Below are 16,434 nucleotides of genomic sequence, written 5' to 3'. Positions count from 1 at the left end.
CAGTGATAGAGCATACCTTGTGAAGGTGAAATTTCACATCAGCAACATTAATGGTAACATCTGTTGCTAAATCAGAAGTGACGTATCTGCATCAACAGACATTCGCTGTTTAATCCCACGAAGAAGAAAATTAAAAGTTAAATACATTGAAGAACAAAAAATACACAAAAAATTGCATTCATGAGCATACTAATTAGATAATAGCAAGTTGCAAGTATAACCTTTTAAAAAGAAGGAACAGGATCCTATGTTGGCTTCAAAGTTCCAAAATTTAGCTGCCTTATTAGCATATTATTATTAAGGATTCAGGTTTTTATGGTTGATTGATTTAACTTACTATTCCACAAGCCCCATGACCTCTACAAAACAAAGTAATTCATCTGAAGAATAGTAGGATTTGAAGTTAAACCAAATACACTGGTTCTCGATTGTCAAGTCTCTGATGATTGTTCTTTTCCTTTCTGGCATGGTAGCAATGATCATGCTTAGGATACTATACCGTGACATTTCCAAGTATAACGTACTTGAGACCCAGGAAGAAGCCCAAGAGGAGACGGGATGGAAGCTTGTCCATGGGGATGTTTTCAGGCCTCCATCTAATTCTGATCTGCTTTGTGTCTATGTTGGCACCGTTGTTCAATTTTTGGGCATGATACTAGTTACCATGATCTTTTCTGTTCTTGGATTCCTTTCCCCTTCAAACCGAGGTGGTCTTATGACAGCTATGCTCTTCCTTTGGGTCTTCATGGGCATTTTTGCTGGCTATGCCTCTTCCCGTCTATACAAAATGTTTAAGGGAACAGAGTGGAAGAAAGTATCTCTAAGAACTGCATGCTTGTTCCCAGGCATCGTGTTTGCCATCTTCTTTGTCCTAAATGCTCTTATATAGGGCCAGAAGTCATCTGGGGCTGTACCATTTGGGACAATGTTTGCTCTGTTCGTCCTGTGGTTTGGAATTTCAGTTCCTCTTGTTTTTGTGGGTGGTTACATTGGGTTCAAGAAGCCAACAATTGGAGACCCCATGAAGACAAATAAAATTCCAAGGCAAATCCCTGAGCAGGCTTGGTATATGAACTCAATTTTCTCTATTCTGATTGGGGGAATACTTCCATTTGGAGTCGTTTTCATCGAGCTGTTCTTCATTCTTACCTCAATCTGGCTGAACCAGTTCTACTACATCTTTGGCTTCCTCTTCTTGGTCTTCATTATCCTCCTTATCACTTGTGCTGAAATAACCATTGTGCTTTGCTACTTCCAGTTATGCAGCAAAGATTACTATGGTGGAGGTCATATCTCACATCAGGCTCCTCGGCATTGTACCTCTTCCTCTATGCTACATTCTACTTCACAAAGCTCGAGATCACTAAGCTGGTTTCTGGGCTCCTGTACTTTGGGTACATGCTAATTGCTTCATATGCCTTTTTTGTGCTAACGGGCACGATTGGATTTTATGCATGCTTTTGGTTCACCAGGCTCATCTACTCATCTGTCAAGATCGATTAATGTGTAAAACAGGATATGCTTTATGATATTATAATCTTGATTCAATGATTATATCATGCTTTCAGATAATATGATCACTATTGTTGTCATAGGTTATGATTCAAGTTAAAGATATAATCATCATGCTTTCTGATGTAAACTGTTAATTCACAATTTTGGGCCAGTTTTCTTTAGTTGATTGGAGAATACCTTCCTTTTAATGTATGTTGAGAGAAGCTTCTCGTGATTCTTCTATCAAACCACATACTGCATGTGAGAATCAAACGTGGATTTTGATTTGCATTTTATTTGTAGTGTGTTATTTTAAAGTTATTATAAGTTAACTATGTAGTATGTACCAGTTCATTGTCAAACAATTCATGTACCTGTCCACAGGTTTGAAGGTTTATCGTCAGTACCTTGGTTGATTTTAATTTTTTTTTTAAATCAAAGTAGAAAAATATGGCTACAGAAGCATTCATACCATTAGAGAAACATATTCAAATTCAGTACTGCTTCATAGAGAAAAATTAATAAAATTATGTTCAAATTCTGTAAACTGCAAGTTGTAAACTAAACTTGCTATCGGTAGCCAATACAACCAGAACTTGTGAGACCAAAAAGTGTAACAACATAATCACAGCTGGATTCTTTCAATTCCTGCTGGTGGCCGGTACAAGGAACCAGAAACTGTGAGACAAAAAAGAGTAACAGCATAAGTAGAGTTGGCTTCTTTCACTGGCTTCCAGTAGCTGATACAGCTGAACAAGAAACTGTAAGACAAAAAAAGAGTATTTATGCAATTGTTATTCTATCAACTTGGTTTATTTAAGGAAGTTACAATTGATGACCGACATAGCAGCAGATTTACAGATTCACACTACAGAGCATACTGACCACGTGACACAGCAGGTCATATGACAAAAAGAAGGGAACGTGACCAGATCATCAAATTAAGGTAGGCACTGTTGTCGTAAGCCTGAGAGGGAGCCAAAGCTCGCTCAAGGCAAGTTGAAACCAATAGAGCCTAAACCATGAAGGCACAATCCAGGCTCTGCCTTAGTGAGATCTGCAGGTAAGGTTTCCAATAAGCTAAAGCCTAAACAACAAAGCAAAGCATCACAGAAAAAAACAAAACAGATCTGGGAGACTTGAACATTGAACGAAATATCAAACCACCTCAGGCAGTTTCTAAACATCAGACCCGCCACAGGGGACATTCTGGCACCTTCACGTGGTAGCCAGATCCTCCTTGAAACAAGCCCTGAAACAGAGGATAAGAGACTATGGGACAAGTAGCTGGCAGAGAAGTTGTCTCCAGCAGCCACTATAAAGAATCACGTTAAAGAGGCTTATTAGACCGAAGAGGAGGGAAACAAACAGGAAAAGACTAAAGGGGGGAAAAAGGAAAAGGGAGGCAACCAGTTGCAAGCTGCCACATGGCTAGCAGCCCCCTTCCAGTAGATATGGATTGAGAATTTTAGTGAGAAGTTAGAGGGTATTCTTTCAGCTCGGTAAGAGAGAAAAAGGCTCCAAGTTAAAAGCATACAAATCAAAGTGTTTGGCCATTCAAATGTGAGGAAATATATACATGCTGATCCTAGTAATATAGTTCATTTAATGTTGAACCCTTGAACCCTAGCTATGAGCGACCCCTTGCGTATTTTTATAGCATAGGAAATCTAATAAAGATATAAACTGCAAACAGGCATACACTACTAGGGAGTAAAGAAACTAAGAGGTGACAAAGACTATGTATAAATATGAAACACATATCTACCACGATTAACAGGAGGATCAGCTCGGTGGCAGGTCAACATCTGAAGCATCAACCTGTAGAGGCCCCTTAAAACCATCTTTTTTATCACCGAAAAGCTCACGGGCTGCCTTCTCAAGGAATTCTTTAGCAGCATCTTGAACAGAATGCTTTTCAGATGATTGATATTTTCTCTTCTTTTGAACATTACTATCAGAGCATTTGATCCTTGGTCCCTCTCCTTTACTGATTTGCCTCATGCTTAGTCTCTGCTCTGCAAAAATGAAAATAAGAACTCTCAGAAAACAAGATGAAACCAAACACCCAAAGTAACAGGAAATAAAAAGAAAAAGTGAATTATCACTTACCAGGAGTCAGGTCAGGTAATGAATGCTCAATGAAACGGGTTGCTGCCTGAGAGTTCAAGGTAGTTGAAGGTCGCAATGGTGCTTCAAGAACAGATTTATACTTACGTAAGAACATGACACGAATATTACATTTCAAAATCATTGTAAAATCGGAAATGGAATCTTATCCTCCCTCCCGAATTGATGAAACGGATTCCATAAGTATGGCATCCATGGTAAGGAATGTGACAAAACAATGTACCTTTACTTAAGTCTATGAACCGCTCTAACTTCTCTTGGTACAAGCTTAATCTCTCCTACATATGGAAACCAAAATAGAATACAAAAGTTAAGCCAATCAGATATCCTAGTGTTAAAACAAATGAGACAATCAGCTAATGATATCCTAGCGTTAAAACAAATAATAGAAATGCTCTTAATTCTCAATAAATTAACCCATAACGAAAAGTGAAAATTTTAAGTTTGAAGGGGAAAATGCAGAGTTAGAAGACGTACAAGCTCTGATTTAATAGGATGGTCATCTGGGTGCACTCCATTGCATCTCAACCTCACTACAGAAACGGAAGAAAAGAAGCATAAAAAGAAGCTTGTAAAACACACATAGCAATAATTAACACCAAAATCGAATCTCAAAAAAAAAAAAAGGAAATTGAACTTACAGGCGAAGAGAGTAGTAGTGGCTTTGGCAAGCGTGAAGAAAGCTTGAGCGCGTTGAAGAGGGGGTATTTCAGCAAGGACATCAGGGTCAGAGAGAGACAAGAATTGGAGCAAATGGGTCCTCAGGTTTTCAACGTTTACTAGCGTTGTGTTCACTGAACTCATCACAGATTCAGGGATCGCTGAGCTCCCTCTTTCACCTCCTTCCATATCTGAAGGTTCAAACGTTACTCTCTCTCTCTTTAGTCGCTGCCGATGATTACTCTGATTAGTATGCTTAGCTTAACCAAAATTGCTAGGGCTGAAGACCAAAGGCCAGAGGTTTATTGCGGCAGTTAGGTTTACTACGATTTTCTTGTTTTCTTTCGTGTATCACCCCACCCCTCACCCGGTCCGCATAACTCACTTTCGACTTATTTAAAATAAATAAATTTATTAAAGGTATCTAAAAAAAATGAATTTACAGAGATTAAATATATAATATATAAATATATTTTAAAGAATTTTTAAAGTTACGTAATTCAATCATCTTTACGTTTTCATGTTCCTTCAAAGACAATACAAAGTGATCAATCTCTGATTACTAGCTCTTGAACCTCGGTTTGTTGGCGACTCTTTAATGATTTTTTTATTATTATTATTACTTTGCTCTGTCTGCTTGCTGTAATAGTCTCAATTATACTTATATTTTAGCTGACAGTAAAGTCTCCGCTTTTAGCCATAAAAGTGTGTCCTTTCTTCCAACACATTGATCAAGTATTCAAGTTCCTATCCAAGTGTCATCCAGACAGAATATTTGCATGGTTTTAGTAAGCATAGATGTCATACAAAACCTTTCATCATACACAGGTATAACTAATTGTCAATGGCAAGTCTCCAGAATATGAACTACAAGAAGATTCTGTTCAATAGGACTACGAAGCATGTTGTCGACGAATCTATTGAGAGGCGACCGAGTTGTTCTGATTCATATCCAAATGTGGTCATGAACATTAATGTGCCATTATTTGTTGACGTATTGGGATCAATCGAGTATTCTCTGCATTGTCAACATTAAATATATTAGGTACCACCACCAACGGTTGGAACTATTATTGGCTTCCCTCTGGCGTTGATTCATCGTCAACTGATTTAAAATGAGAGGATTGCTGATCTGCAGGTGAGGCAGACTGGATTAGTTTCTTGAACTGCACCAAGATCATGGTCATATTGTCGCAACCCTCACCGCTGGCTGTTGACGGTGCCAAGCATCTGTCGAGCACTCTCTCACAAATAACAGAAAGCTTGCTTTCCTGCATTGCATGCAGGGATTCATACCAAGTATACATGCATAAAGAAGGTGAGCAAATTCGATTGAAGAAAGATCAAAGTTAAAGAGGCTTATGTACATACTGAATGTAGTTGTTCATGAATAAAGTCTACTAGCATCTGACTTAACATGCAATCCCTGATAAAAAAAATTGAAAATACATAATATATACTAAAGTCCATTTAGTATAATCTAAATTGGAAAGGCATTAGATAAATATACCAGATTCCATCACATGCAGCACAAGAAACTCATCATCATCACAAAGCTCAACCTAAACAGATAAGTAAGATGTGCAAGTTAAATACCCAATGCTCAAAGATATATTTAGGATGATAAGCACATAATAAAGCAAAAATGGGATTATAGAGATATTTACGGTGTTTATATCTGGATTTGCGGAGACAATTTGCTTTTCAGCAGGCAAATCTGTATTCTGCTGAATTCCATGTCACCTGCAGGGAAATGGATCAATGGATTAAAGCTACATCTCTCCTTTAGGAAATTATTGATGTACTCGAACTACTATTAAAAAAATTATGGAAGTAATACTAGCACTTAGTTCCCAGCGGCATATGGCTCTCTTTAGGAAATCTAAAAGTACCAAATCAGCAAGTTCAATTAGTACCCTTTTTGTTTACGGGTATCGAGCAGGGAAATAAATTACCTATAGCCCTTGAAAGATTCAGGCTGCCATTGACACGTCCTGCGTGTATAAAACCACCGGCCTTTAAAATCCTTTCTTTCTCTGCCTCTAGATCAGGTTTGTGATCTCTAGAGAGATTATATGCCTACAAAAAGAAGCCTCATGAGGACCAAATCAAATAGATCATTCATTCACAGAGAAACGAATGTTCCGTACAATGACACGTATAATGCCCAAGTTCAAAGTACAATAGCCAGTCCATCCGCATATAATCGATAAAAATATTATCCGTTTTAGTATCCATTCAAAAAGAAACTCGCTAATAATAACACATTAACAGACTATATTACCTGACCCTTTCTAGATATCACACAACGAGAATCACCAGCATTTGCAACAAGAAGTTGGTTGTTTCTTAGAACTGCAACACACGCTGTGCTCCCAGACGTTGGTCCAGAAAAATCAGAGCGAGGGCCCTGATTACAATTTTTAAAACCATATATAAATGATACGTACAAATTGTTGCAATAAAACAAATGTCTTAATTTTACAAACAAATTAACGCAGGATGTATAATAAGCACAGGCAAACCCGCATTGTACATTTATGATCCCTGTCTCACCCGAAAAGGTAAGTGCAGGGTACACCAAATCAGATGAGAGTTAAAACGTAGCAATGGAAGCTCTATTCTTCTTTTTAGATCTAGGTTTGCATCATAGTTTGTGGCAAGCACCAAGTTTCAGTTCAGCATTAAGGACAATAAGACGTGTATATTCTTTATGTTTTCATATGTACCTCTTCCAAGGCCCAGTCATCAGCTTGGTCAATACCATCACCACCCTTCGGAGACCATATCAGTCCTTCTATCATGCCGCTAAACTTGTCTATTTTATCACCCAAAACAGCCAATTCTCTCCATCCTCTTTGTCCACGCATCATCTCATCCATTCTGCATTAAAACGTGACTTGAGTTGGAAACATATGGAACAAACAAAAGGAAAAGGGCATTCAAACCACAAACAAGAAAGGGCAGGGTCTGGCAGGGTGGGAGCAAAATGGGTAATGTAAGTACTATCATTTATGGTAAGTTTCTCCTTTCTCGATCTTCTTGAAGGCCTGAAAAAGCATTTTAATCTTTCCTGAAAGAATTCTACAAGAATGAAACAGTTCAAAGCCTTGAATCTAATTAGGTAAAAATTAGTGAAGAGTAGGTAATTTGGAGATCCATAATGCTATATAAGATTTGAAGTGCAATGCCTCACAAAAAAAATGCCATTGTTAAAGATTACATCAGAAAGCAACAACAGTCTTCAATCAGAAAAGCTAGAAAGACTGTTAAGGTTTTCATTCCTAAGAATTCAACATTTATGGTGAATGCATGCATAAGATGGAAGTTAGTTAAAGCCCTAAAAAGGAGCAGAAAGGGAAGAGTTACTTCATATTTCAAGTATCAAAGAATTAATCAACATACACGTTCTAGAACAAACAAAACGTGGATCCCCCAAATCATTCTGACATTAGAATAGCATTACTGACTTCCATAACAAAAGAAAATAGCGAAGAACAACCATAAGCTTGAGTAATCAAATTAAACAACCTGAAAAATGCTCTTTGAAGCGATGTCCCTATGTCCCCAGCTGCATATGCTTCATGCTTGAGATCCTGCTGGTGAATATACTTGGCACAAAACTTTGCAACAGCCTCGCCTGAAAAGTTAGCAATCTGGATAAGTTGAAGAAAACTGAATAGTGGCCATGATTCAGACACTTAATCGTATTTGCGTCATAATTCAGTAAAATTACAAAAAGCAATTATTAGAATACAAACACCAAACAATCATAAAAATCTCAACAGAATCATTAGAAAAGGGGAAAAAAAGGCTTCAAGATCCTTCGGTTGGTTCAAGTTCTGAAAGGAAAGAGTGCATACATGAATGGAAAACGGCAAAAGCCACTAGTTCAGACTTCAGATGATGTACAAACAAAAGCAAAACATGTATTGGGAACTGAAAACAATCATAAGAAGTACCTGAACTGAACCATCCAAGTCTTACCTCCATGACCATCATAAACACCGAAAAACGAAGTCGAATCGTCGAGATCAGGATATGCAGCATGCTAACAAAACAAACAATAAAAGTAACTAGAACATATACATAACATAACAAGAATTGAACATTTACAATCAACATAAGATAATGTCAGCTACAGCATGTACAACTAAGGGCAAAGGCCCTAATACATTTTCTTGTGTTTCTTGAGGTGGGAATGGGGAATGAGAATTACACAAAAATCCATTAGGAAAGGACTCCACAAAAGACTAGATCCCTTCACCAACACTTTAGCTTAATGCTCATTACTTATCTGTTAGAATGCAATAAATATGGTCCAACTGCTTAGAACATTTGAAAAGTTAAAATGTTTCATTTGTTACTCACAGCATCTTCCATAGTTGCACGCCATCCTTGCATGGATGATAGCCCATATCTAACCCTTTCATTCTCGCCATCTTCTGAGAATTTCTCAGTTTTGGGTGTGCTGAGATATATACCCATCGATGTCTGGAAATGAAAGAATCGACATAAGTCAGTTCTTAAAATCCAGTAGTACTACTTATAAAAAACGTGTGGCTTATTTGATCTCCCAAAGTCTTGCATCTAGAACAGTTTTAAAACCAGTAAGCCATAACTTAGTTGCTGAAAGGTATTTGATAAGCTGATCTATTAATTCAGGCATTATCAAACTGAAGGCATATGGAACAGCAAATGTCTCTCATCAGAGAAATACAGGAACTCCAATCCTAATTCAAAAGTGAATCATGAGAAAGGAAGTTGAAAAAAAGGACCCAAATTCTAGATTGAATACTAAAAATAAAAAATCACACCTCCTGAACTGGTACGAAACAAAATAAAGCCCACTATTTTGCCATTATCAAATTAAGGTAAAACATATAAAATTTTCTTACATAATAAAAAAAAGTGAAATTCCATATAATTTGATACATACGGATTAAAGAAAAATAAAATTTAAAAGAGAAACCGGGGCCAGTAGTTCCCAAAAACTAACCAAAAAAAACCCAAAAGAATTTTCTCGGAATCTGAATAGGAAGCCAATAAATTTATGGGGTAACAGATGCAGAAACTTTCAAAATAAAAAGGACAGTCACGAGAGAAGGGAGAAAAGGAAAAGAGAATAAAAAAACAGAGACTTCTGATTAAAGATCAATTCTTTTTAAATCAATAGCATTGCTGAAACCATGAACACATTTTCAAGTTCTCCATCACTCTCTGTCTACCACTTGGGCTTTACCTCGATTTTGCAGCGGCGGCGGCTGCGGCGGAAAGAAAAGATTTCAACTTGGGATAATATGTTGAATGTTTCCGTCTACAAATTTAATGTATAGTTGGAGTATAATCTGTTCTACCAGTGCTGTGCTGTGCTGTTGTTTTCAATCCACAGGATCTTCTGTCTGCCACGTTATCTCAAGGATTTTTGCTCAAAGTCCAATACTTGGTAGTAATTTATTGTTCGTAAAGCAATCATGATATTGAGAAACTCATTCACCCTCTGATTAATTTTAAATTTTACCTTTCTGATACCGTTTGATTAATATTTTTAGAAGTAGCATTCTTTCTGCTGAATTTGCAAAGATGCGTTTCTAGGGACGCGTTTTACCCGCGGTTTCGCTGAGTTAGATGTCACGTGTGGAAGACGCGTCCCCGGGGATGCGTCTTTGCCAACTCAGTAGACACGTATTTTATTTTATAATAAATAGTTTATTTTTATTATTATTATAAATTAATAATATATTATGTAAAATGTTTCGATTATAATGTAAGAATTATCAAATGTATTTTGTTAATGTGTGTTAAAGATGGAGTGAATTATCTACATTAATATGATATAACAATATATGAAAACCAGTTTTGATTTTATTGTAGTTATAGGAAAAATGTATGAAATTATAATATTACACATATGGTTATATTATTATTTTTGATTTTGATTATCGATCTATTAATTTTATCAGTTAATTATTTAAATGTTATCAATCTAGTCATCTTATATCAATATTTAACGAAAATATTGATGCATAAGTTAATAAATTAGTATAATTACATATTTAATCTTCAAGACTTACATATTTTATAAAATTAGTCTTATTGAAAATTTACTTTAATAAATTTAATCCTCCAATCAGAACATGAAATGTGTCATCGTATACATAAATTTTTTAATAACTTTTAATTTGTTTAATTTAATATTTTTCTCTACTTAGAAGGTGGAATTATTATATTTTAAAAAAATTATAACTAATAATATTAATTATTATTAAATAAATATTAAATATATTTGTGTATTTAAAAGTTAAAAAAAATTATTTAGGTGTACATACATTGACAAATTATATAAATGCAATAACATTCAATTATTAGAAACAAAAACATTCATTTAAATACAATATTAATTACATAAGAGTTAACGGTTATATGATGATAACAGAGCTGGACATTTTTTTCTATTGTGCCCGATGTTTCTACAATGCCCACATCGTTTTTGTTCTGTTGACTTCTCCCGAATATCCATATCACAATGTATTCTAGTAGATTTTGGACGACCTGAGTCCCTCAATAGCAATGGATCTGGTACAATTGTAAGCCAAGTTTGAATCTCATTTGGGTCTCTTTCATTTCCTATGGGCGGAAACTCAAATTCATATACCTTGAATACTTGTGAAAGTTGGTATACGGGATCAACATAATTTTTGTAGTCCAAATGCGAATGTGAGCAAGCAGCAATGACATGAGAGCATGGATATTTGAGTGCTTGAAAGAAACCACAATCGCACCACCTCTCTTGCAGATTAACTCTGAAAGAGTTAGATTCAATCCCTTGCAGCGGACGTGGCATTTCGGTTACACGAAACAATTCACGGGTGCGAGAAAAATTTGTAACTAACATCCCATTTGATGCAGTCACTTTTTTATGTAAATCAACTACTAGTCTTGGGTGGTAAATATGTCCGTTTTGCATCTAAGTAAGAGCTTGTCCACCGAGCTTTGCAAAGAGTTGACCCAAACGAAAATAAGTCGTTTTAACTAACGCCGTGACTGGTAAATGACGCGCCCCCTTTAAGGTTGAATTTATTGCTTCAGCCAAGTTTGTTGTCATATGACCATAGCGATACCCCCCCCCCCGTCATATGCATTTGTCCACATTTCTTTGCTGATGTCCATAATGTACTCGCACCCCTTCTTATTTTTGCCAAACAACTCTTGTAGCATCGACTCAAACCTTTGAGGTAAGAGTTCGTAACCTAAGTCATTAGGAATATGTAATAGTTAATATGAAGTATAAATAAGTAATAAGAAATTGATAGAAAAATTGGGAAAAAGTAACATACCCATCCGCACGACTAACTGACGTTCATCGTTCTTCTTGTATTTTCCGTAATAGTTTGCAGCAATATGACAGACACAATAACGATGTTGAACATGTGGAGGTCTATACATTGTACCCAAAGAGTCCATTGTTGCTTTTATCCCGGCTCCTCGGTCTGAAATAATGCATAGTCGTTCCCTGGTGACAATATGTAAACGTAAATTTTTAAGGAAAAAAGCCCAAGACTCAGTGTCTTCTCCTTGAACGAGGGCAAACGCAACAGGAAGAATATTGCGATTTCCATCTTGGACCACAGCCAATAATAAAACTTGCTTGTATTTCCCATACAAGAAAGTACCATCAATTTGGACAATTGGTTTACAGTACTTGACTGCATTAATACACTGAGGGTAAGTCCAAAAGACTCGGTAAAATTGGCAGCGATCGCGAATCATTCAATCATTCACGTAATGATGTTGAGTTTCGAACTCAAGTATTATCCCAGGATTAAGTCTTTGCACAACATGAAACCAACTGGGCAGCTCGTTGTAAGAGGAATCCCATTCGCCATGAAGTTTGCAAATGGCATTCTGTTTTGCCAACCACGCTTTTTTATATGAGACAGTGTACCCATATTGTGACTGTATAGCAGAAATCAACACTGCAACAGTTATATGAGAGCTTTGCTTCACAATGGGCATGATTGCTTTACAAATAATGTTGGAGTCCAAGTTGGGATGATCCTGATTTATACCTGTTGCACAACATATATGAGGACCGTTGTATCTGGTTAGTTCCCATAAGTTGTTCTTCCTCTTCCTCTTTGATACACGGACCATCCATTGACATCCGTTGTCACGTTGGACGTAGTAGCAGACATATTTCTCCGTGTTAGATCAATCAACTCGGGACTGAACTAAGTTACGAATATTGTAACTCTTTATTGCCATCATTGCTTCCTCCTTCGATGCGAACTCCATTCCAATATGTAAATTACCGTCATTGACTGATGATTGAAGTCCATAGTTGCCAACATCAGGAAGATCTGGAAATTCAGGCTCATACATTGCATCATAATCAGCCTCATACATATGTGCAGGAAGTTCGGCTGGTGTTGTATTTATCGGAACGTCATCCTCGTCATCATCAGAATGTACGTTAAACTGTGGTGAGTCAGGTTCAACGAATAATCCCGTTTCAGCACCTGGCTCCCAAAGAGGTTCTTCTGGTGGAGATGAGGGTTCCTCCGATAATCCAATGTTGAGGTCAAATAAGTTCCCGCTTGCGTATCCTCCCCTTGAACTGAGGCCATTGTATCATGTGGGATGTGAATAGACTGTCGTCTCGTTGGTATTTCCATATGTAAGTCGAAAACATTGGCAGATGAATGTCTGCCCCTTGAAGTAGAAGAGATGTTCCCATATGGATTATTGGTGAAGCCACGTGGGTTGAGATCATAACCAGTTGCAGATGAATGCCTTCCTATTGAACTTGATGGCATGGTATATGGCGTTGGATCCACCATTAATGATGTGAAATCATTACAGATCAGTTGTGTCGGGCTATCAACTTGATCAGTTTGATATGCAATGCCAAAGTGAGAGGAATATGAGAGACCACGAGTTGCACGAACCTCAATAAAAGTGGCATACATTTCAATAAGAGATTGTGAACTCCTCATATGAGCATCAACCATCATAGAAACATCATCATCGTTTGAAAGCTGAAATGATGTATACGTGAGCGGAAAAAGTTCAGTAGGAAATCTGTACTGAAGTGAAGATAGTCTTCTCTGGCCTGTTACACGAATCTTTAACGAATTTTTTGTGATTAACTCCTCAATTGTGATGTTTCTCTTCAAGGTTAAGGGGATATAATGATCTGACTCAAAAACAACCCCCTCTTCAGCTTCCTTAATTTCTCCATCATACAAAACAACAGCAGAAAGACGACTCATTTTCAGAGAATTTGAGAATTTAGAGTTTGGGAATTTGAGAATTTGAAAGATTGTGAACTGAAGTTTGTTTTGAAAGTTTATAATACGTTGCATATAATAGTGTCTATAATCGGAGTACTATTCACATGAAGGCGCGTTCCCGGGGGCGCACCTTCCATTATTTCGTCAGAGAATATGTTATCATTACCCTATTATGTCACTCATGTCCCTCAGGGACACTAGATATATCAGTACCTATTATTTCACTATTAACATGAAGGCGCGTTCTCGGGGGCGCGCCTTCCATTATTTCGTCAGAGAATATGTTATCATTGCCCTATTATGTCACTCATGTCCCTCGGGGACACTAGATATATCAGTACCTATTATTTAACTATTCACATAAAGGCGCGTTCCCGGGGGCGCGCCTTCCATTATTTCGTCAGAGAATATGTTATCATTGCCCTATTATGTCACTCATGTCCCTCGGGGACACTAGATATATCAGTACCTATTATTTCTATCACATGAAGGCGCGTTCCCGGGGGCGCGCCTTCCATTATTTCATCAGAGAATATGTTATCATTGCCCTATTATGTCACTCATGTCCCTCGGGGACACTAGATATATCAGTACCTATTATTTCACTATTCACATGAAGGCGCATTCCCAGGGGCGCGCCTTCCATTATTTCATCAGAGAATATGTTATCATTGCCCTATTATGTCACTCATGTCCCTCGGGGACACTAGATATATCAGTACCTATTATTTCACTATTCACATGAAGGCGCGTTCCCGGGGGCGCGCCTTCCATTATTTCGTTAGAGAATATGTTATCATTGCCCTATTATGTCACTCATGTCCCTCGGGGACACTAGATATATCAGTACCTATTATTTCTCAGGGGACATAAAGGCGCGTTCCCGGGGGCGCGCCTTCCATTATTTCGTCAGAGAATATGTTATAATTGCCCTATTATGTCACTCATGTCCCTCGGGGACAATAGATATATCAGTACCTATTATTTCTCAGGGGACATGAAGGCGCGTTCCCGGGGGCGCGCCTTCCATTATTTCGTCAGAGAATATGTTATCATTGCCCTATTATGTCACTCATGTCCCTCGGGGACACTAGATATATCAGTACCTATTATTTCACTACTCACATGAAGGCGCGTTCCCGGGGACGCGCCTTCCATTATTTCATCAGAGAATATGTTATCATTGCCCTATTATGTCACTCATGTCCCTCGGGGACACTAGATATATCAATAAATCAGGTAAATTATAACCAAAATTTAACTTCTTTTGAAAGTTCAGCAAGTTAAGAATAACTTAAATTAAAACGTTATGTGAAGTTTGAATAAATTAGATAAAATGTTATGGATAAATTGAATAAATGTGAAGTGATAAGTTGATTGTGACATTGAAATTGTATGGAATGAGCATTGAAATGTGACATTGAATAAATTGCCAATTCACCCCCCTCTTGGCTGATTCCGTCGATCGATGAACTCAACATAAGTTGATTTTAATGTATACGTTTTAATATATATGTTAATGATAAAATCATATGTATGGATAAATTTAATTTCAATTTAAGTATTGTGTACTATAATTGGAATATAACTTTTAATTTCGAATACAATTGGAATATTAAGTTGAAATTTAATGTTAAATTTTGAATATTATAATTTATATTTTAAATTTAAATTTGAATAATATTATTTTTATTTTTATTTTAAATTTTGAATAATATAATTTGTATTTTAAAAACATTTATCAAACATTTAATGTTAAATGTGAATAAAAAATAACATTAAAAATATGTATATAACAACCATGAAACATTTAAATAACATAACCAAATTACATAAAATTCTGAAATATAATTATTTAAATAACATTAAATATAACTGGATCACCGATGTCGTCTTCTCGAATGAGTTCCACATGGCGGTGGTTGTCTATTTCGTGGAGGATTTCTTCGTGGAACTTGTTCTTCAGTCTCCTCATCTTCACTATCATCATCAGCAGTATTTTCTTCATTTGGTGTAGATGACGCTGAAGGGGCTGAAGGGCCTGTATAAAATAACGACCCTGAAGGAGTTATAGTAACAATCCCACCGCTCCCCGGGAACTGTGAAAACTGTGGAAACATTGGCATCGATGTATGTGATCCAGATGGAGATTGAGGTGTCTGCGGAGAAGCACCACCAGCCAAATAAGATGCATATGAACCATATGCTAGATCATTAAACATAGTCGTATATGCACCTCCATATGGTATAAAACCCTGCGGGCTAGGCATGTAACCTGGCGGGCTAGGAATATAACCCTGCGGGCTCGGAATGTAACCCTGCGGAGATGGCATATAAACTGGTGGGCTTGGCATATGAAGTGGAGGGCTGGGCATGTACCCCTGCGGCATCGACGAATAAGGATGTTGTGATGGGACTGATGCAGAACCGGTAGCGCCTTCTCTCCGTCCACGCGTCGGGGGACGATGATATTGAGACGGTTGACGTCTTTCTCGGCGCCTAGGAATGTTAACCCCTCGTGCTTCCGCCGAAAGTAGAAACGGCTTCCCATTTTCATTAAACCAGTCCATATAGTTATCCGTAACCATATGACCAGTTTCAGCGTAATATTGTCGAGGGGCCAACAGTGTATATCGGTTCTCCCAAAGCGCAATCCAATCTATGTGTCTCACCACCCAGTTAACATCTTTCTTTCCTCTTCTATCTATGTTATGCACGTCGTCTAAATTCCTAAGAGCTCCAGGAATATATTGCGTACAACCATACTGACGGAGCACGCGATCAACTGGATGCCACTCAATAATAGCATAACATATAAGAGGTATAACCGATATCCATACCTTTAATGACCCACTAA

The 16,434-nt window shown here is 37.3% G+C and overlaps 1 protein-coding gene and 2 pseudogenes across 1 annotated transcript; 1 reads left to right on the top strand and 2 right to left on the bottom strand.

The window, feature by feature from the left end:
• The first annotated feature begins 50 nt into the window (after nt 1–50).
• Nucleotides 51–1,655, top strand: LOC120157195 (annotated as a pseudogene).
• Nucleotides 1,656–2,026: 371 nt separating this feature from the next.
• On the bottom strand, nt 2,027–4,593 carry LOC120156814 (nuclear nucleic acid-binding protein C1D-like). The gene is made up of 6 exons (XM_039168074.1): nt 4,266–4,593; nt 4,102–4,157; nt 3,848–3,902; nt 3,607–3,687; nt 3,263–3,512; nt 2,027–2,255 (listed from the first exon to the last, which is right to left on the bottom strand). Exons 1-5 carry the CDS (start codon nt 4,471–4,473, stop codon nt 3,280–3,282), a joined length of 633 nt encoding a protein of 210 aa, XP_039024005.1. The 5' UTR covers nt 4,474–4,593; the 3' UTR covers nt 2,027–2,255; nt 3,263–3,279.
• A 433-nt stretch (nt 4,594–5,026) lies between these two features.
• On the bottom strand, nt 5,027–9,620 carry LOC120156811 (annotated as a pseudogene).
• Between the last annotated feature and the right edge of the window lie 6,814 nt (nt 9,621–16,434).

The sequence above is a fragment of the Hibiscus syriacus genome, unplaced genomic scaffold (assembly GCF_006381635.1).
Source record: "Hibiscus syriacus cultivar Baekdansim isolate YM2019G1 unplaced genomic scaffold, ASM638163v2 tig00111238_pilon, whole genome shotgun sequence".
Lineage (NCBI taxonomy): Eukaryota > Viridiplantae > Streptophyta > Magnoliopsida > Malvales > Malvaceae > Hibiscus > Hibiscus syriacus.
The sequence above is the reverse complement of the archived record's forward strand: the minus strand, read 5'-3'. Positions and strand labels throughout refer to the sequence as shown.

Excerpts from the sequence above, each read along its gene's own strand:
- LOC120156814 (XM_039168074.1), bottom strand. The coding sequence starts at position 4,473 with ATGGAAGGAGGTGAAAGAGGGAGCTCAGCGATCCCTGAATCTGTGATG. Across the intron at positions 3,903-4,101 it reads ATCCTATTAAATCAGAGCTT|GAGAGATTAAGCTTGTACCA; the intron begins GTACGTCTTCTA and ends TTCCATATGTAG. Across the intron at positions 3,513-3,606 it reads ATTACCTGACCTGACTCCTG|AGCAGAGACTAAGCATGAGG; the intron begins GTAAGTGATAAT and ends TCATTTTTGCAG.